This window comes from Mchenga conophoros, linkage group LG23, assembly GCF_057382185.1.
Source record: "Mchenga conophoros isolate Kocher_MC1m ecotype Shallow Benthic linkage group LG23, M_conophoros_male_GT1.1, whole genome shotgun sequence".
Taxonomy (NCBI): domain Eukaryota; kingdom Metazoa; phylum Chordata; class Actinopteri; order Cichliformes; family Cichlidae; genus Mchenga; species Mchenga conophoros.
The window spans coordinates 25754758-25776582 of NC_140547.1; the positions used below are offsets into that span (position 1 = coordinate 25754758).

General features: G+C 40.7%; 1 protein-coding gene across 1 annotated transcript; it reads right to left on the reverse strand.

Moving 5' to 3' along the window:
• Nucleotides 1-1230: 1230 nt before the first annotated feature.
• On the reverse strand, nt 1231-20220 carry cyp27a2 (cytochrome P450 family 27 subfamily A member 2). Its single transcript, XM_085264954.1, has 9 exons — nt 19936-20220; nt 19141-19331; nt 18115-18314; nt 17828-18025; nt 17572-17735; nt 9672-9838; nt 4698-4779; nt 4387-4623; nt 1231-2844 (listed from the first exon to the last, which is right to left on the reverse strand). The coding sequence occupies exons 1-9, from the start codon at nt 20185-20187 to the stop codon at nt 2728-2730; spliced, it is 1608 nt and encodes a 535-aa protein (XP_085121080.1). The 5' UTR covers nt 20188-20220; the 3' UTR covers nt 1231-2727.
• Nucleotides 20221-21825: the final 1605 nt, after the last annotated feature.

Below are 21825 nucleotides of genomic sequence, written 5' to 3' on the forward strand. Positions count from 1 at the left end.
ATCGGTTGGCCAGAACATTGACCACATGATCATACACCCCCCCCCCCATTTGTGTCTGTGTGTGTCTTTGTAGCTTTATCTAAACTACACAGAAAAATCTCCCCCACATGTCATAAAACTCAGATCATCTCAAACTGGAATGTTGCCATCACATTTTTCAAGGAAAAAGGTGGTCCAACCTGGTACTAGCAAGGTGTACCTAATAAAGGGGCCAAAGAGTGTAGGTAATTGTTCAATATGTTATGAAAGTTTCTCTCTTATTGCATGTCAGATTCAGTTACTTGTGATATTTGATTGTGCGTACTGTCACTCGTAAAAAAAAAAAAAAAAAAGATAAAATTGCTCTGGAAAAACTCATCTCAAATCTCACTTATCTGTCCTTAGAAAAGAGACTTTGTCCTCCTGTCTCCTTAAATAAAAATCAGACTGTTGTGTGTAATCTCTTTAATATCACATCAGTGCATCGTTCAAACTGGGAAACCTCACAGGACTCACGCAACACTGTGTAGATGTCCCTGATTTTCCTCGTGCATGTACAGTCATGCTTTCTCTTTGTATTCTTTAACAATGGCTTAAAGAGCCAAAACTGATGTTTGGATAGAGACATCTTGTTTTGTTTTGAGTTTATAAACACACTCTCAAATACCAGCGGCATAAACAAAAACATACCTGAATTTAAAAAACAAACAAACACACACAACACAGTGGAGCACTATTACTCATGGATCGGCCTCCCCAGAGCTCGGACCTCAGCATTACTGAAGCAGTGTGGGATCATGTGGACAGAGAACAGAACAAAAGGCAGAAACATCCAAAGAAGAGCTTTGAATGTCCTTCAAGAAGCCTGGAGAACTATTCCTGAAGACGACTTAAAGACATGACAAGAAAGCTGCCTAAGAGAGTTCAGACTGTGGTGAAGAATAAAGGTGGTCACAACAAATATTGACTTTCAAGCTTGTTAGAGTTGTGCAAAACACTGTTTTTTACCTTATGTATCTTATTTTCATGCATGCTTCATGTTTCAGTAGCTGCACCTATTTCACATTTTAATAGGAAGATATAAAGAACTGAGGGGTGACTTAAGACTTTTGCACAATACTGTACACTTACCTACATCTGTTAAGCTACCTGTTAACACAAATATCCAGTGAGTCAAGCCAAAGCCTTGTGATGTCAGAGGTTAAAGGGGAATGGCCAGACTGCAGTGAATGTGAATTAAAAAGTCAAAAATAAAGAAAATACTTGATTTATTTAGAAAAAAACACAAACATTTCATCTTTACTGGGATCACAATCACCACGTCTACATGTGATATTGTAATTGTTCAAAAATTCCTTTTCCTTCAGTAAATTCACACACTCTCTCCAACTTTATTCCTCTGTGTGGTTGATGCTGAGCTTACAGCAAAACAAACAGCGATCGGTGTAAAATATTTTATTAACCTCAACTTTAAATATGTATACAGCCTGCCGTTCCTCCTTATTGTCACAAGGGGGCAGTGTGCACTACCCATCTGCATAAGTATTTTCACACTTCCAACATCTGAGCTTTGAGCCCCACCTGCTCCAGCTTTACATGCACCAAAGAGATTAATAAAAACAGGTATGCAAAGCAAAGTGCTTGGAGTTAGACTGGCATTTTCTAACACACACACACACACACACACACACACACACACACACACACACACACACACACAGTGATATTAGGACTCATTGTTATACAATTACAGTGATTATATAATGCAGAAGGCAAGATTTGGGCATTAGGTTCAATTTTGTGTGAACATCTAAACTCTGCAGAGAAGTCCTTTTTCTCTCTTTCTGGCTTCTCTGAAAGAGGAAGAAAAATATGAAATTACTTCCTGCACAAATATGTTTATGAAAGATAAAACAGCTCTTTTGTGTGTAAATACATGCACAAATAAAATCTTTAAAAACTTTAAAGGGAGAATTTCACTTCACTGGTTCATCATCAAAGACTTCAGAGATTCACTTTAGCCAAAGTCAATGTCAAACTCAAAGTCAGTGTAAAAGTTAATGAAAGTAAATAAAGTAATGTGTTTAAACGGCTTTAACAGCCAGTGTACTCTCAGATCTGACAGTGCAAAGAAGTTATACTTGAGTAGTAACTAAAAACTAATAACATCTGTTTTGCAAATTCTGTTATGGGTTAATAAATTGAGGAGCCACATGCACAAACCTAAAGGAGGTTTAAAAAACAAAAAACATGCCTTTACTTGCTGAAAAATCCAGAACTATACCAGAGGGCAAAAACTAAACAGAATGACAACAACTATGAAATAATAAAGGAAGACCATAACAGACGTTAGCTAAGGAAATATAAAGAAATACATATAAAGATAAATGTGTAGATAAATTATGAGCTTATTTCTTTAAAATGATAAATGTGCCCATTAAATGTGTTCCTAAAGAGAAATCCCTGCATGTGTCAACCTGGCTTGAGGATTTACTCACTACCATCATTGCTGAAATTTGTTAAATGCAGCTGCTGACAGGAATCTGCACCATTAAGGCTCAGATGCGTAACTGCACCACACCCAGACTGGCAAACACCAGAAATGGCCTTAAATTTTTATCTAATTACTCATTTGTACCTCTGTGCAGTTTTAGCCTGTTGCTCAAACTAAAGTTACACTGAGAAAGAAACTTCTGGGAGCACTTTTATTGTGAATGTACGAGCTGCTTGCCATCACTGGCACCATCTTCAGACTCTGGGGAGGAAGCGCAGATTGATGGGCTTAGCGGGAATGAGCAGCGTCCGAGTTTTGGCCTCCACTGTCGGTGCACCATCTTCAGGCTGGATCTCGTAATGCTGCATCAGCTGCAGAGCAATAGCAGGACTGTGTTAAAAAAATTTACCCATAAATCGGCTGCTTCCGATTGTAGCTAAATGTTTGATTACCTAAGTTATTTACTCTGTTGATTTGCAGAACATAACATATATACTAAAAGTGCATTAAACTGCACTTCTCCTTTCTTTATAAATTCACTTTGTAAACAATTGAACCTATTGGGTTAAAACTGTTTTTAACATGAAAACAGAACAACGCTGACCACAGCCACCAAGACTGATGTTTGCATTAAAACGCTAATTAGGCAACCTGGCTTTTGAAAATGTCAAAACACACAAACCACAGGGAGACTCATCTCTGAAAGCAGCCCAAACATTCTTCAGCATATCTGTTTTCATATGCTCATATCTATGACATGACTTGAATACAGATATAACAGGTCATAGTTGTAGAAATTCCAACAAGCTGAGACAGATTATTTAAGATTAGGCAATCTGTCGATGAAAAGAATAATGCCCTAAAGCGCAACAAGGTTGCATCAGTGTGTAGAAAGGAAGGAAGAACTCCCTTTTAAAAGGAAGAAACATCCAGCAGAACCCAGCTCAGGGAGGGGCAGCCATCTGCCGTGACCGTCCGCCGTTTAAATATGAACGAAAAGGTTAAAAATATAAAATCTGTGGCGCTCTAAAGGCGCTGACCTTTAACAGCAGCCTGAAATGCCACTTTAAGCCAGCCGGCTTCTTCAGAAGTATTCAACAGCCTGTACACGTCCTTAGTGATAAAGATGAGACAGAGGAAGTGATACATGTCTCAGTGAGTTCAAGTGCTGGAGCGCCAAAAGAAGGAGCTTTTCTATTTTGTTTGGCATTTTTGCAGAAATTCCTTCTTTCTTCTGTTTATTTCCCTCTAAGGACTCGCTAATCATTTTATTACTGTTTTTATTTCCAGTTTATCAGTTTCTTGCTGCTCAGCCAGCATCTGTAGACTGCAGGAAGATAAAGTACTGCAGCTGTCTTCACTTGGAGAGAACATCTAGTGTCATTTTCAGCATTTAGTCCTGGGTTTAAAAATATTTATAAATATTTCAGTTCAATTCAATTCAGATGCTTTATATTGTAAGTTAAAACCTACAATAATGAGTGAGTATAGGGGTGGGATTTAATAAGTTTTCTTCGTCCCACTCCTTTTTCAGGCAAGTTTTGTTTTTTGTTTTGTGTATTTTATGTTCAATATAGGTATTTGTTGTGCCTGAAAATGAATAAATAAATGAAATAATACAAAAAACCCCAGAGAAAAAGCCAACAATCTTTCAAAATTACCTAATACTATCAACAGAAAGTGAAGAAACTACAACAGTGTTCTGGGTTAAAGGGATGTTAACTCAAGTCAAACTAGCTGGGCTGTACTTTCATGCAATGCCAGTTTCTACCACATGGTGCTTTCTATAAGCAGGCGAGGGAGGCTGGACAAGGGCAATCCTCACAAGGAACGCAGCTGCCCCCCCGTGTGCACAGATTGTGCAGAGGGTACAAAAGGTACCCTTAAAAAAGCACTAGCTCTGCATCACTCACCCTGGACAGAGCAAAGTGCATCTCCATCTCTGCCACCCTTTTCCCCACACAGGCTCGCACCCCGACGCCGAACGGGATGAAGCTGTAAGGGTTATGCTGGTAGAAGCCGGGCCTGGCTCTGTCACTGCGGCTATTCGGCGTGTCACTGCGAAACCACCGCTCTGGGAGGAAGTGCTCAGCATTTGTGAACTCGGACTCATCGTGGCAGGCTTCATAATGGCACAGATGGAACTGAGTCTGGAAAAAGACGGCTTATTTTAGAGAGATGCTTAAAGACATACGAGTGTATGTGTGTAACCGTGTCTTCCTACCTTCTTCGGGAACCAGTAGTTATCCAGAATCACCTCGTTCTCCGAAACAAAGCGTCCGTTTCCAGGAACCACTGGATACAGGCTGGTTGAGGAAGAAAGAAACAAATCAGCCTCCAATAAGACATGAGAGATGTTTCCAGCTTTGTAATCGATCGTAGCTGACATGTTGGTTTTTGCATAAACTGCATCAGAAGACAGAGAAAATACGTGAGGCCAAAAAGGGCAGATGTTTACTGAAAGACGGCTGATTCAGCTCACTTCCAACTAGGTGTTTTCATTCTTGCTCTACTATAGGAGCTTTGCATGACTTTGATTCTTCTGATTGGCTGCCCCTCATGGTTGGGGGTTCTGCTTCTTCTTCTGCTCTTTATTGTTAAATAGAGACAGTCTTAGAAACCATTAACTATTTCAGAATTCACAAAAACCTGGAAGAAACATTCAACTGAGGAAGTTCTTTAGACCATCACGGTGTATTCAGAGCAGTGACAGCATCCCTTTAAAAAAAGAATTCCCCCAGAACCAAACAATCAGTGTTTCTTATGTACAAGAGCTCTAAAAAATGAGACTTGGCAGTTAAATTCTAACATATGTGGTAATTTAAGTGTACTCCACAGACCCTGGACAGACCCTGGACAGACCCTCGGTACACTTTGCTCTGCTATGGAGCGTCATCAAAGTCTAATCAGACTCAAACTCTTTATTTCAGTAAATGAATTAATCAGGAAGTCACTTCCTTGAAATGATCTCTTCTTATTGCTTTCTTTTAACTGAAATAACTTTTTTTATAAAGCACCTTCTAAAGTGCTTTGACCGACAAAAAAAATATAAAATAAATTCAAACAGAAGGCAAGAGAGAAATAAGGAGGAACCAAATGCAAGGAGAGTGGAAAAAATACTGTGTAGACCAGTCTGAATGCATTTACCCTGACCTGAGAGTACAACTGTTTAATGCTAGGGCCAAATTTATTAGTGTTCCAAGGACATAAATATGAAGAACCCACATGAATAACAAATTACAAACAACTCTGACACCAACTGACGATCAGTTCAGGATGAGCTCTCACCCCGTGCCAACTTGAATGGGCTCCAACATGCCTGCAACCCTAAAATGGATACGTGTAAGAGGACAGATGGATAAATTATAAGCATCTCAGAGAAAAGCATGGACACAGGAGTCATATGATCCATTTTGTTTGTAACAGTTAGAAGTGTAGGAGCTGTAAATAGAAAGTGTGGAAGTGGAAAACTATTCTCATAATCACATGCAGTCCAGCATTACTGCTTCCACTGGGACTTGTTTCCACAGAAGAGGGGCCTGAAAGCTGAAGGCTCTGCCTCCCATTCTACTTTTAAATGCTCTATAAACCACAAGTGAATATTAAAATATTAATAGTAACAACAACAATATTGATACCTTTTGCTTGTGACCATAGGTGAGAGTGAAAATGGAGATATACTCAGCTCTTTCTGCTGCACTCTATTATTGAATTTTCTACAGTCGTCAGACTTTTTTCTTCCTCTTACAACGTTGTCACTGCTTTCTCCATACATGGCACAATACGTGGAGGTACATGGTTCATTATATAGCCTTTTATCAGGTACCAGAATGTATGATCATTTTACTCTTTTACTCACTTATAAAATTTTAAATAATACGGCACCTAGCTGTTTAATAGGACTTCTCCATTTGTATAACCCCCCCCCCCCCCAAAAAAAGCACTAAGATCTTCTAACCAGATGCTCTCAATGCAGCCCAGGTCTAGGCTTAAAACCAGAGGCGCTCGTGCCTTTGCCATCGCAGCACCTAGAGTATGGAACAATCTCCCTATTACCATTCACACTTCCGAGTCTATTCAGTCTTTTAAATCTCGCTTAAAGACTCACCTTTTTACTTTGGCTTTGACTTAAGTTAGTTGACTAAATTTTGGCTGGTTTCTATAGGTTGTTTTGTGTTGCTGTTGGTAAATTATTTTCTTCGCTCCTAATTTGTGAAGCACTTTGATCGACATTGTTGTTTTTAAACATGCTATATAAATAAATTTTGATAAATGCGGGTGGAGTAATCTGCAGATGATATGCAAATTGCATGGAGGTTGCACAATATGGGACGCCAGGACTGCCATAATGAATTAACTACACCATTAAATAATTAATTAAATGTGTCGTAAATATTTATTTTATTAATTATTTTCAATTGTAATTAATTATTGCCACATTTAATTATTTAATAGTGTATTTAATTAATTCATTACGGCAGTCCTAGCATTCCATAGCACAAGGCTGATTCTAAATGATTCTGACTTGATTGACTGATAACATAAGCACAGTTTTAAGAAGAAAATAGGCCAGTACACGTTTCATAAATCTGACGATAATTTAGTGTAGGAACTAATTTTTTCCACAGGGTGAGAACAGACGAGACCAAAGTAGAGACATTTGGCCAAAATGCACAAAACCTAACACAGCATATCAGCACAAAACACCTCACACGAGCTGTCAGCACGATGGTGGAGGGGTGATGATTTAGGTTTGTTTTACAGTAAATGAGTCAACCATGAAGTCCTCTGTATACCAAAATATTCTAGAGTCAAACCTGAGGAAATCTGTCTGACACTTCAAGCTTGGCTGAAACTGGGTCACGCAACAGGACAATGATCCCAAGCACAGCAGTGGTCCTGTCAAACTCCAGACCCGAATCTGACTGATGCTGTTGACCTTAAGAGAACTGTGCATAAGCAAATGACCTCAAATCTCAATGAACTAAAGAAGACTGGGCCTCCACAACGATGTGAGAGACTGATAAAGTCATAAAGAAAACCATTAATGCAAGTTATTGCTCCTAAAAGCTACTGAATGATGGCAGGTACTTCGCTTTCCACATGGCTGCACAGAGTCCTGTGAAAACATTGCGTATGCATGGAGGTATTGTGTTACAGATGGGAGAACTGGATGGGTCAGAGCAGACTACTGAAACAGTTTGTCCTTTACAGATAAAACCAGCTTTAATTTACCAATGGTTCTCACTGAGCCTGTCCTTCATAACACTACCAATCTGGCTGGAACAGCTTAACTATAAACACAGAAAATAAAGAAAACACCACCACCACCACACAACTGCTTTTAAACTAGAAGGGCAGTCAGACTGAGCTCCACCGAGGCCAAAAAAAACTGTATGCAACTAAGTACACAGGTAGCTTTCCGTTGCTGTTGCTTTTAATCATTTACCTGGATGAAATCCAATCATTCTGGTTAAAGATTTTATATCTATGGATAGATAGAGCTGTGGCTACAATGTAGCTTGCCATCACCAGTGTGTGAATGTGTGTGTGAATGGGTGGATGACTGGACGTGTAAAGCGCTTTGGGGTCCTTAGGGACTAGAAAAGCACTATACAAATACAGGCCATCTTTAAAAGTACATACCAAAATGTATTTATTTATTTTGTAAGGATGGTATTGCCTTTAATTGCTCAAGAAAATGCCACCAGTATTCTGAGTTTGGCATGGAGGGAGTTTTCAGCCTTGGCAGAGGTGTATTTTGCTCTTATTCTTACTGTGATGTGATTTGCTGACTGAGGGTTTTTGAGAGGTGTCTGTCACAGAGACGACAGAGACGCGGGAACACAGCAAACGCCATCAGTAATCCTCGAGATTGTTACGTTTTTTTTCCTTCATAAAAACACACCTCTCTGAAATTTAGTCATCTAAGGTGTGTGGCAGTGTGAGAACAACACAGCAATTTTTGAGTTTCAAAGGTGATGACACACACTGAGCAAACCATTTTGTACACAAGCAGCCACTTGAATATTTGCAAATACCACACAGGTTTCCATTCTGCACCCACAGAAGCAGGAAACCGTCCAAAACAACATATTCAGCATGAGAACTTCCTGTGTGTGCTTCATTTAATCAGATTTTCAAAGAAAGCCAGCATGCATATGTAGCTGAAGGTTTTCACAGACTTGAACTTTTACCTCTAAATATCCTGACGCTTTTAAACTGTGGAATTGAGGCATAGGGCTGCAAAAGCACGATTTTATTAAGACTAAAACTTGATTTAACCACATGTTGCTTTTAATGCAGCTCTGACTTGTCTAAGTAAGTGATCTTAAAACAGTTTGACATTGCTGGGTTGGGCCGTTCTCATAAAATACTCTATCAAAGTCCTGAGCCAACCCTCATTTCTCTATAATTTGCTTCCAAAGGGCTTTTAAAGTGCTGGAAAGCATCGGATTAAGAACAGCTTTATTTTCAAGCATGTGAATGATCCCAAACACACTGCCAATGCAGTAAAATCATACCTGGATAGAAAAACAAACAGTGGAACACCATCAGTCATGGATCGGCCTCCCCAGAGCTCGGACGTCAACATTATTAAAGCAGTGTGGGATCATGTTGACAGAGAACAGAACAAAAGGCAGAAACATCCAAAGAAGAGCTTTGAATGTCCTTCAAGAAGCCTGCAGAACTATTCCTTCTATCCTGTCCAAATTCAACTCTGCTGTCTAGCAGAAGGTTTCAGAGCACTTTATCATTCTGTTGGCAACCTTCATGAAGTTGCCAGTTCAGTCTTCCAGCAGGATTTAGCACCTGTGTGTGAAAACCTACATGAGGAGCTTTGGCACTCACTGGAATTTCTCATCCGAGAAGTAAACGAGAGGCATCCAAAAAAATCCCAGCTTTCACAAAATCTTGTTACTGCTTGTCTCAAACTCAAACTGTTCCCTGTCACGAATGACTTCACATCACTAACTTGTGTAGTTTGGATGAGTGGACAGCAAAGTTTTGAAAAGATTCAGTGCAAAACACCAACTTGATGATTTCCAGCATGCAGATGCAAAATACATCACGTGTTTGTAGATCATTTATGAATTTCAGACTTGTTTTTAAAACCATCAGGTCTTCGGTTAAAATGCTTACGGTTAAGAAAAACGTGACTCCTTTGAGAGACAGACGCAAATAGCTGTCAGCTCACCGTAATGTCTCCTTTATGACGGCCTTCAGGAAGGGCATCCTGCTCAGGTCATCCATGGTTGGCTCCCGCTTGTCTGGGCAAACCGAATTCACCTCGCTGTAAAGTCGATCCTGAGCCCTGCTGTCTCTCGCTAAGTGATACAAAGCCCACGACAAGGTGTTGGACGTCTGGAGTCAGGTGGGAGAAAAATGGAAGAGGTTGAGTAGATACGTAGGTAAAAATTAGAGGTAAAAACATCACAAAAAACTTAAAACGATTATTACCGTGCAAGTTATTGATGTACATCAATGCTTACAACACAAAAAACACTATAGTGTCTCTTTGTGATGTTTACTCAGCATTTGCAGGGATCATTTTTCTTTCCCATCCTGCTAAAATAATTCCTTTTGACTCTGTGTGCACCTCCTTCACACTCCTGAGCTCAGCAGCTGGGTGGCACAAACTATCTGAACTGAACTAAAAAGAAAACTCCAGTCTAAACACACAGCATGAGGTTAGCTTCTAATACCCGAAAGTGTAAACAGGGAGGCATTATGAGAAACTACTGCACTATAAGACCTGAAATCTGTGAATGTTTGTGTAGGTTCTCAGTTCACAGTAGTCTTAAGGGCCTGAAATATACACAGGAGAAACCAAAAAACCAAACCACATACCCACGGCACAACACAGCACGAGACTTGGCCATACATCTGCACTTACAGGAGAAAGGATATTCCGGTCTTCAGATCCCTTCTCAGGCGATTTAAACGCCACTCATGCCTTAACCCGTGTAACCTAATAGCTCACATAATGACGGGATAGGGCAATTTTCACAGAGGATCCACACCTTGACCCCTGTGATGGTAATGTCCCATGTCATGGACCACACCTTGGCTCATGTGACCCAAAGTAACTCTCTTGACTTGAAGGCTCAACTCTCAGTACCACCTACATTAAATTACTCTCCATAAGATTTTATTACCCTCTTAGGTGAGGGGTGAAACATTTGTGTTCTGAGAAAGGACACGCAGAGGCTTTTCTGCTATTGGCAGGTTTTCTTATGGCCTGGGGCCCGTTCTTCGTACCTCGCTAAGTAGGTTAGCCGGATTAGATTGTTGACGATTTCGCGTGATCCTGGATCAGTCGGTTCCCCGAAGCTCATCCGGGACTTGCTGTCATAGCAACAGAGCCGTAAGCGTAAACCTGCTCTGGAGCAGGTTTACTTTATGTAAACAGGATTAGATCGTGGCCACGCAGGTATGTCCGCGTCATTCATACGAAAGCAACAGCGATATTCCACCACTGTTTCACCATAAATAAATAACATCAATGTAACTAAAGATAATGCAGCACTTGATCCTTTTATTGATGTCACACAGATACATACAGGTCATTTCCTAAAAAAGGGAAATGTACTATTAACATTCTATTACATGTATGTGATTATTTCAGATGTAATTCGTATTTTAGAGTAGTAATTGTAAATTACTTCGTGTAATCAAGATGAGAGACCACGGCTATAAAAGCGAAGGTGGATTTGGGAAGCCTGTCGCAGCCATGTCCTGTCCGTATACGCGAGCCACCCATTGCGGAAGGTGCAAGATTGATAAGGAGAGTCCTCAGAATTCAGCGTATATTGCGGGATAGACAGGATCCTTTAGCTCAGCGCGACAGTGTGCTCATAGAGAGATATCGATTTTCCCGTGAGGGTATTATTTACTTAACCAACTTGTTGACGAGGGGGTGCAGGACCACCACCTGTCTTTTTTTCCTCTGCCCTTTTCTTGGTTGCTGTTATGAACAAACTAACAGAGTATTACAGGCCAGTATTACCTTGCCAAGAGACGCAAAGCAATCTAAGAGATAAATATTACCATTCTGTAGAATACTCCTGTATTCCACTTTTACTTGTTCCCATGTTCTTGTGGGTCCTGTTGTGGCTCTAATGTGAAAGGGGATATAATATAACATATTATAATATAATATAATGCCATATGATATTGGACAATATAGTGTCATATGATAGATCTACCCTACCGCCTACTGGTGTTGGCCAGAGGGGCCGATGGCGCGATATGGCAGCCTGGCTACAACCGTAGCTGCCTCCACCAGTGTGTGAATGTGGGAGTGAATGAATAGTGGTATCGTAAAGCGCTTTGGGTGCCTTGGAAAGCGCTATATGAACCCAATCCATTATTATTAGTATTATTATTAAATTACCTACGAGTTTGATTTGTCAGCAACTTTCTGCCAGCCCTCTCTCCTTGCTTCTGCAGCCTTTGCAGTTTTCTCTTGCGTTTTAATTAAACTCTGAAACTCCTGAAATCCCTCACTCATGAGTTCTTGCTCTGCTGCCGGAAAATACCGAGCGCGCCCCTTCGACATTTTCGCCGACCAATCAGCGGGTTGCCGATCAATGTTTCTACTATCGATGCGTAGCCCCTTTTACGACACCCAGTGATGTCACATTACTGCGTCCAGCTGTACTAATCGTCAACAGCAGGCGTGTTCGGGGAACCGGATTAGCGAGCTCACGGTTAGCGCGATGATTTGATCTTGGATGTGTCATTTGATCTTGGATGTAGTAAGCGACGTACGAAGAACGGGCCCCTGATCTCTTTAGAAATGTTACTAAAACAATGAATAAGCTCACTATAAATGTAATATTCTAACATCCTTGTATTGAGACTCTCCCCTCTATGCACTGCTTTGCATTAGCTTCAGTTCAATAAACATCTGCTCTGTTACATTCAAATAATAGTATACTTTAAATATTTCTGGCTTGCCTTTGTTACATTCACATACATGCTGGGTCAGACTACATCTCTCTCCCTGATTCAGCAGCAATCACTGACATCAGAAGCAAAATAAGCAATTTAAGTTTCACACTCCAAGGCCGAGGCAAACGGCTCCGCTTCACTCATGACGTCAAATTCAACTCAGTATGACATAAGATTAATGGGATTCAACACGACACTCCCCAATAATCATTGTCTGGCACATTCATACACCCTAAAGGCACGTCCTTGCAACACACACTCACACACCCCAATAAACAGGCTCCCTCCCTTATCATTGTTGTTACCATTGTAGACACTATACTGAAGCCAACTCAAACTCAACTCAAAGGACTTTTTGGCCTCTATTGGTACACTCCTGAATAAGTCTGAAGTTGGAATTGCCAAATTCCCAGTAATCATTTGAATCAGCAGTCTGCTCAACTCCGATTTCCCACTCACAAAGTTGGACCACCCAAGAAACTGCATTCTAAAAAGTACTCATGTTTTGGGGGGCTCTTTAGCCTTTACTTCACTAGAACGGTGAAGATAAGAAAGAAGTGCAAACAGAGAAAGGCACACAGTAAAAACCAGAAAAACAATTATTTCTAGTCTTCTGGAATTTTCTTTCCCATCTGTGAGCACACACAATCAATGTTTCAGGAACAGACACATCTTATCTGAAAACCCAAAGTCACTATCTCCTCACCACATTTTCATCTCGTTCACCATCCCTTTTATCTTAAAAAGAAGATGGCTTGATTGAAAGCTATCTTCTTCACTTGATTTAAAAATAGAAAAGACTATTTTAAAGGATGAATCATGAAATTTGCTGTATGTGAAAAGGAAACTTCTTAAAATAATGGACCCTATCTTCCTTCCTTTTAAGTTAACCTTAAGCCTGTTACTTTTCCTCTATCACGAGCACAGCGTACAAATACTGACTAAACATTGTGAGCTTTATCTTTGCCCACCTTGGATAACCAAGATGTCCAGATTACGCAAACTTCCAACTTGTAGCTTGTGGCAAAGGATGGGGACAAGCCTGAACCTCACCAGGGAATGCCGCCAAACGGGCTCTGTGACAGCTTGCTGTACGTGCCGTACCAGATGTGATCCCTACTGGGCTTGTGTTTGTGTTGAATACCAGAGGTTTTGATTCCCTCAGGCAAAACTGAAGCAATTTTGCTGTAAGTAATGTGTGTTCGCTTCTCACATAAAAACATTGCTGGGTAAAACAAAAACAAATCACTGCTGCTGGTTTTCTCACCGTTAAATCTAACTGACTGATTGCAGTCAGTCCAGGCCGCCGGTTTCTGTCGACCCGTGTCAAGAGGACACAGAGATGGAAATCTAGTGTTTTTGCTATTGTGAATCAAAGCTTACATGGTTGTGGTGAAGGTGGAGGTTGAGTGAGAGGCTGAAAAGCTTGAGTCAGACTGAAGTCAAGACAAACAAGTCCACACCTTGAATTTTGTGTGCTAAATGAGATATGGCAGTCTTTTAGGTTCTCTACATGAGCAACACAGAGCTTATCTGTAACTTCTTTGTTGTTCGTTGCACATAAGATGCCAACATGTTTGGAAAAGGTTTGTTTATTTTGCAATGTAACGTAATATGGATGAATAACCGCTTTCCTCACTCAACTGCCTAGAGACAGTTTAACAATGAGTCCACACAGGAAAATAAAGGTTCAGCTAGCAGATTCAGTGTCGAATAAGGCACAAATAATTGTGTTGCTGAGGTTTGTAGGTCACATGTCGCAGACCCTGTTTCTTAAAGAGTTTGCACACTGGCAACAAACACCTCTTAGAGCTAATGACGTTAAAAGTGGTCAGTAACATGATCTTTTAAAAAAGGAGAATCAGAGGGGCCGAGTCATTTTAGAAGTAAAGGTAGGAAGAGGATTATCACTCTAAGAAACCTTCCACAGCATAAGAGTGTTAAAAAAGGATGGAATTTATCATCTAAGTCCATAATCTTATTAAAAAATGAATAAAATCCAGACACATTTGTTTATTAATAATAATAATAACTTAAGGTTTGTACTGGACAAGATGAGCTTTGAATATCTTTGCCATCATTGCCTGTCAAGGAGTAAAATTCCAGTCTTCTAGAATACAGCCTTGGGGGGGGGGGGGGGGGGGGGGGGGGGTCGCAATTAGGAGATCTATTTCATTACTTTGAGCTTGAGTAAATTAGATAACATCCTTGTTTAAATTTCAGACAGCTGACAAGTGACTATGGAGTGTGATAGGTTTGGTACTGATAAAGTTTAGGGTCATCAGCATAGGAACAGAAACAGAGACCACGGTGACAAATGATCTAGCCAAAGGGGATCATGTAAATGAAGAGAAATGGTCCAAGCACAGAACCTTGAGGCACACCTTGGTTAACCAGGGCAGCGGCAGAGCAAGGGCCTTCCATTGTGTTTGGTGAGCCAGTATGAACCTTCCAGATCCCTCAGGTCATCTGGATCCGGTTTTTTCTCAGTTCCCAGAGTCAGAACCAGACACGGAGAAGCTGCATTCAGCTTTTATGCTCCTTATATCTGGAACAAACTCCCAGAAAGCCTCAGATCAGCTGAAACACTCAGTTTATTTAAATCCAGGTTGAAGACTCACCTGTTCTCAGCTGCATTTGAATAAAGCACCAAATCCACACTTTTAAGCTTAAATTTCAAAACTTACATTTAACTACTGATTTTATCTACTGTTCTGATTTTATCTGTTTTGATTTTATATACTGTTTTGTTTGTTTGTTTGTTAATTAGTTAGTTTGTTTGTTTGCTTGTTTTAATCAATTTTAAATCATGCTTTTTATTTGTTTTTGTTTCTAATGTCTCTGTAAAGCACTTTGAATCACCTTGTTGTTGAATTGTGCTATACAAATAAACTTGCCTTGCCTTGCCTAGTAGCAGAGGTCAGGGGCACCTGAAGGATGAGGTAGATCAAGGGGGTGAAGTAGCCAGTCCAGCAGTCTGGAATGGCTTTGCTGATGACAAATGAGGGAAGAGTAATAATAAGTCTTGGCCTGAGAGAGAGAGAGTTTCTTTACAGGACCTCACATGATGTCTATAAGGCTATAGATCCTCTAAAATCAGCAGGAGGTGGTCTTTAGGGCACGGACGTCCATAGTGAACCATAGGCCACAGCAGGTAAAAGAGACTGTTTTGAGCGGGTCAAGGGAGTTGAGGCTGCTGGATATGCTGTTATAAAGTTGGACTACTCAGCTCAACTAGACCACTCAGTTTTTAGGGTTTTCCATTAGATAGTAGTACTTGGTACCAGGTGCTTTTTTAGGACTTCCAAGTCAGTTGAGTTGAGCCAGAAATGTGACATCAAAAGACTGCATGCCACTGATTGGTGGGGGAGTGAAGTCACTGGATGAGTCATGAGAATAAATCCTTCACAAGAAGCAAATTCACCATATTTAAACCCGGCAACAGGGAAATGGCTGCAAACACACAAGTCCACTGTTTCTGTCAATAATTGTATTTCAGATAAGTGGTGCTTTATTGTTGAGTTACCGGGCATTCAACAGCATGCACTGCTGATGTTGGGACAGGTCTAGAGGGAGTGGTGCTGTCAGTACAAGCCAGTGGTCTTGGATTGCTCAGAGCACTACCAGAGGGATACTCTGTGAAAAAATTACATATTTGCAATCAACGAATCTGGTTAAAAAGTAAAACGCATTTCATGGATGAGAGCCAATAAACCAAACTGCATTTTCATGACTGTCAAACTGATATTTAGAACTTTTATGCTTTTTGGAGTCTTTTTTCATTTACAGAGTGCAAAATCTTGGGAGGATAATATTTAAATGAATCACATAAATGTTGTTAGATTTGTATTGTTGATTGTCATTTATGCTTAGAAATATTTACTTATATATGCTTAGAGTTTTGTAATTAGTTGTAGATTGGTAGAGGTTTTGATCCTTGATAGTCTGCAAACTTTGTGTGTATTAGACAGCACTTTGGGAGCATGAGAGGTCATACCGTGTCTTATTGTTTTATGGTAGGATTAACGTAGTTGCGTCTGTTCTAGTCTAAGTGCTCTTTGTTTAGATGAACTGCAGGACTTCCTCACCGTGTTATCTAGGATGAACCATCTAGGGGGAGGGGGAGGCTACCCTCTTCCTGACCAAGGATGTTTGACCCTTTGATCAGCAGTCCACACACACACACACACACACACACACACACACACACACACAAGGTACTCTTTGTGTATGTAGACGTTATATGTTAATGAACCTATGCATATTCATGTAACCTCAATAAAAGGACAGTGTATGGGAGGACGGACGAGAGCTACTGGGGTCAAGCGAAGGGACGGCGCTCTGTCCAGTCTCTCCCGTGCACGAGTACCATGAAGAAGTTTGCCTACTTGCGTCTTGCTTGCAGTGTAATTATATTGTCTTAACGTTCCAGCGAATAGGTTCAAGCTACAAACCTAACAAATGTTTTTGGCACAATTTGCTGCAAACTGTACTAAGTCTAAGCCTGAAAAACATGTCCCATGTGTCTGTGTCTGTGATGAAATTTAGCTTTTCTTCGCTCAAAATAAATTTCTTCTTAAAATGCGACACTTGCACCTGCAATTTTTTTTTTTGCATGCGTTCAGAATAGTGGCACAAAAATAACGCCATAGGGCCAGCACAAGTCATGTAAGATAGTCATTTCAGGCAACCAAGTTCATTTTTATAGCAAGCTCATGATCTCTACTCAGAGATTAGTCCACAGTGTAAACTAAATCTCTGGCTTCTCTGGATGAATGAGCTCCACCTGTCTCACTGCTGTCTGCCAGCACCACCACACAGCCCTCATCAATTTCTAACAGAGAAGATCACTCAATCAAAATATATTGATTCTCCATTCGATACCTCTCAAACAAGTTTAATCACGTGCTTACACTGTATTAATTTATGTTGGCAGACACACACTCCCCAATTCTGCTCATTTTTTGACCCACTAATCTTAAAAGATGTCAGTAACTGCTGGTTTACAGAATAAAAAGGAAAAATAAAAGGCATTTTGGAGCAGCTCAAACTGTGACAGTTAACCAAAATTTTCTTTCTACCAATAGTGAACAAATGGATGAAGAACAGACGCATGATGCTACAGCATTTTGTTTCCTCACCGTGTCGACTCCTCCCAGAATCAGCTCTGTAACGCTTATGTAGACTTCCGCTTTGGTCAGTTTGCCAGAAGACAGCAGGTAGGTCAGGTACATGGCCTCTATAGGCTCACCCCTGCTCACCTGAGCTTCAACTTCAGCCATTCTTCTGTCGATGAGCATCTGAGCTGCCGTGCAAACACATAAAAGATACAAATGAACTTAAAGCAAACCCAAAACAGCAGAAATCTTCCCTTTTGTGTTTTTTTCTGTTACATACCTACTTCATAGAGGTCATCCCAGGCCTGAACAAAGCGTTTCCAGAAGGGGAGGATGTTGCGGGTCCATCGTGGGAAGAGAAGCACCATGTCAGCAAATGTCATCATGTCGTTAAGAGCCTTGATGAAGCGAAGAGTCTCATGGGGAATCTCCTCCTGCAGGCACCCCAGTCTGGTCTCAAACAGGATGGAGGATATACCTGTAAATAAAATATTAATAAATACATAAATAAAAGAGTTGCAAACCCTAACCTACACCCCCTTTAGGATTAGTTGCTGTCCCTCTCACCTTCAAAGCCAAACTTGTAGAGCTCAGCTGCCACGTCCAAAACTGTGGCTTGGTCCTGACTGCGAGCTCGTAAGAGCTCAATGCGTTGCAGCAGATCTCCAGTCACCTGCTGGATGGTGGAGGCATAAACCGATACCTCCTGTAGCTTCAGCATCTTGGGGTTCAGGGCACTGCGGATGCGATACCACTCTGGTCCTGTTCTGTAAAATTAAAAGGGAAAAAACTTAAAAGGACAAGTAACAAAACTCTGAGGAACTCCAGTAGCAGGTTTTGCCAAAATCAAAGGACAATTTATAATTTTTGGCTTTATAAACTCTATGTTATAGTCAGTATCAATCAGCAGAGACGAGAAAGGATAATAACAACAACCAGAAGAAGAACAGGATGCTACCCCCACGACACAGAAAAAAAGTCGATGGATGAAGTTTATTAGAGAATTATGGCTGTTAAAAAAAACTTTTGGCCAGTTTCTGTTTCAGTTTCAGCACTCCTTTACTACTCCGCAGAAGATATTTGTACATTTTCTCTTGCTAAATGTTCTTATATACATACCTGTACTATGAAAGACCCCTGAGGAACGCCAGTATTCTTTTATGAAATCAGATTTTTTTTTTAGCTTAAAGAGATTCTTCACAAGCACCCAATGGATGCCTCCACAATCCACCAGGTTGTTACATGGGCTTAACTTTACCAATTTTCTTTTCCAAAAATTTAAGAATTACTTATAGCTTATAAGATAAGATAAGCCTTTATTAGTCCAACACATGGGACAGCAGAAAGTGGACAGTGCAAAATTACAGCAGCAAAACTGGAACAGGATAAGGTAATAATAATAAGATACTATATATAATAGAATGAAATACTATATACAAATACTATGTTGTCAGAGAAAAATGTATATTTGAAATTATCATTTGATTATTATAAGTCAGAGGATCTCCTCTGGGTTCCTTTCTGGGTCCCTGGCTGTTTGTAAGGAATTTCGGACACATGAATAAAAGTTTTTTTGACATCATCTACACTCACTCTACGTGGAGTCCGTAGGCCTGGCCCCTCAGCTCCCTGTACTCCTTCCAGTGGGGCATCTCAATTCGGACTGGGTAGCGGCCTTCCTGCTGGATCACCTGACCAATGAGGTCAGGAGTCGCCACATTGACGATGTCAAAAGGGCCAAACTTGGAGCGCCAGATGGGCCCATACTGACGCTTCTGTAAGCCCTACAAAATTGAATTATTTAAAAGTCTATTTTACAATAACAAAGACAATGAGGACATGAATATCTGTTTAATTACAATCACTAATTTCATTACTTTTTAGATTTTGGTTTTTATTCACACTACTTTTAAATAGATTGATCTAAATAATAATTAATATGATTAACACTTTGAAAAGCTTTTTTAGGAGTTTGGGAAGCTGTTTTCAGATTATACTGTATAATTACTATTCTATAGCTAAAAACTTAATACCAAACCTGTTTAATTTTAGGTCATACATCTAAACTAATTAAAATGTTTAAATGAAACCACTTAAAAGTCATTCTCTCTGTCCCACATTTAGTTCACATTTCATTCTGGCTGGACTTCATACAAAATCGAGCCAATAGAAATAAAAGTGAACAAAAAAGCCAAAATGTTTGTTCAAAAGTTTGAAAGAAAGTAACATCCCTGAATGCGTTTTCTCGAAACACTAGCAGCAGCCGTGGAAACAGTTTTTGTTGTCGGCTGAAGGTCATCTCATACTTGTTCTACTCTTTAGCGCAAATGTACAAACAGTTAAAAAGTTGCTGTTGTTGTTTTAAGCCACTAAATTCTCTTCCAGTACCTGCAGTAAGTGCATCTTTTCCGCGTATCCTTTGACCAACAACCAGTACATACTGGTGGACCGGCTGGGCCCCGGCAAGTCATCAATGCTCTTCAGCCTAACCGCCTCAGTTGCTGTCTGCACGTTCAGGTTTCTTCTGCCCGGGATGGAAGCGAAGGGTGCGGGTCTGAGCACCGGAGCGACCCGAAGCGCTGTCCCGGAGCAGAGCGCTGGGAGGCAGCGGTACCAGGTTGCAGCAGCCCGGAAGCCCATAGTGAAAGCGCTGTGTGAAAGAGTCGATTGTGTGTGTGCAACAGAGCATGTGCGTATTTATATGCTTGGAGCGTAGTTTGATTACAAACCTTTCATTGTACAGATCCACCCCTTCAGGCAATGCAGGTCAGGTTTCATGAACCATGGCTGTGACGCCTGTGGGGTTCACATGTCACAACGTTTTTCATCAACACAACTTATCAGAGCCTCTGGCATTAAAGAAATAACACATACCCAAGAAAATGATGAACTTGTAATTACGTATCATCACTGTAATACTTGCACATAAAAGGCGCAAAAGTAAAGCTGTACCTGTGGTGTAACATTGACATCTAGTGGGCCCTACAGAGGTTGCACATCAATACATGCCATTGCCAGAAAACAAACCAACATACTGGTCTAAAGAGCTTGGAAAGAAAAGCGTCTGGACTTCTTTAAGTTACTTCAAGACGTTTCACCTCTCATCCGAGAAGCTTCTTCAATTCTAAGGTCAAATGGTGGAGTGGCGTATCCCAAAGACAAAAACTCCTAAACACAAATTTAGCAACGTAGTATATACTGTACAGTGTAGCGAGGAATGCTCAGACCTCTACATTGGAGAGACCAAACAGCCACTTCATAAACACATGGCACAACACAGAAGAGCCACCTCGATGGGACAAGACTCAACGGTCCATCTGCATTAAAAGGACAAAGGTCATTCTTTTGAGGATGCCAATGTTCACATTTTGGACAGAGAAGACAGATGGTTTGAAAGAGGAGTGAAAGAAGCCATCTATGTCCACTGTGAGTGACCATCTTTGAACAGAGGCGGGGGTTTACGACACCAACTGTCTGCCATCTATAATCCAGTTTTGAGATCCCTTCCCAGACGCCTTAACGCCCACTCACATCCTGGGCCATCTGATCTCAGGAAATCACATAAGGTGGGGCCAGGTTTCACAATAAGCTCCCCCGAAACCTTGGCTGATTGTGACCTACATCTGTTTTCACACCTTGGCTCATGTGATTAGGTCGGGGATTATTAGGTGGTCCATTGTCCCTCTTTGGGGGGGAAACTCCCACTGGGTTTAAATCTGGGACTCTCTGCCATTTGACCTTAGAACTGAAGAAGCTTCTCAGATGAGAGGTGAAACGTCTTCAAGCAACTTAAAGAAATCCAGACGCTTTTCCCCCCCCCCCCCAAGCTCCTTAGACTACAATGACCTGGAGGACTGAGAACCTTCACAGACATAAACCAACATGATAAATATTATCTATTTTTTAATCAGTCTTACACCATTAAAGTGATTCTAAAACAATACTACTTGAAAACTCATGATGTGCAGTGTGTCCTTAATTGGAAGAAACAAATCCAAACACACTGCCAAAGCAATAAAATCATACCTGGATAGAAAAAACACAGTGGAGCACTATCAGTCATGGATTGGCCTCCCAACAGCCCGGACCTCAACATTATTGAAGCAGTGTGGGATCATGTTGACAGAGAACAGAACAAAAGGCAGAAACATCCAAAGAAGAGCTTTGAATGTCCTTCAAGAAGCCTGGAGAACTATTCCTGAAGACGACTTGAAGAAATGACAAGAAAGCTGCCTATGAGAGTTCAGACTTGCTGAAGAATAAAAGCGGTCACACCAA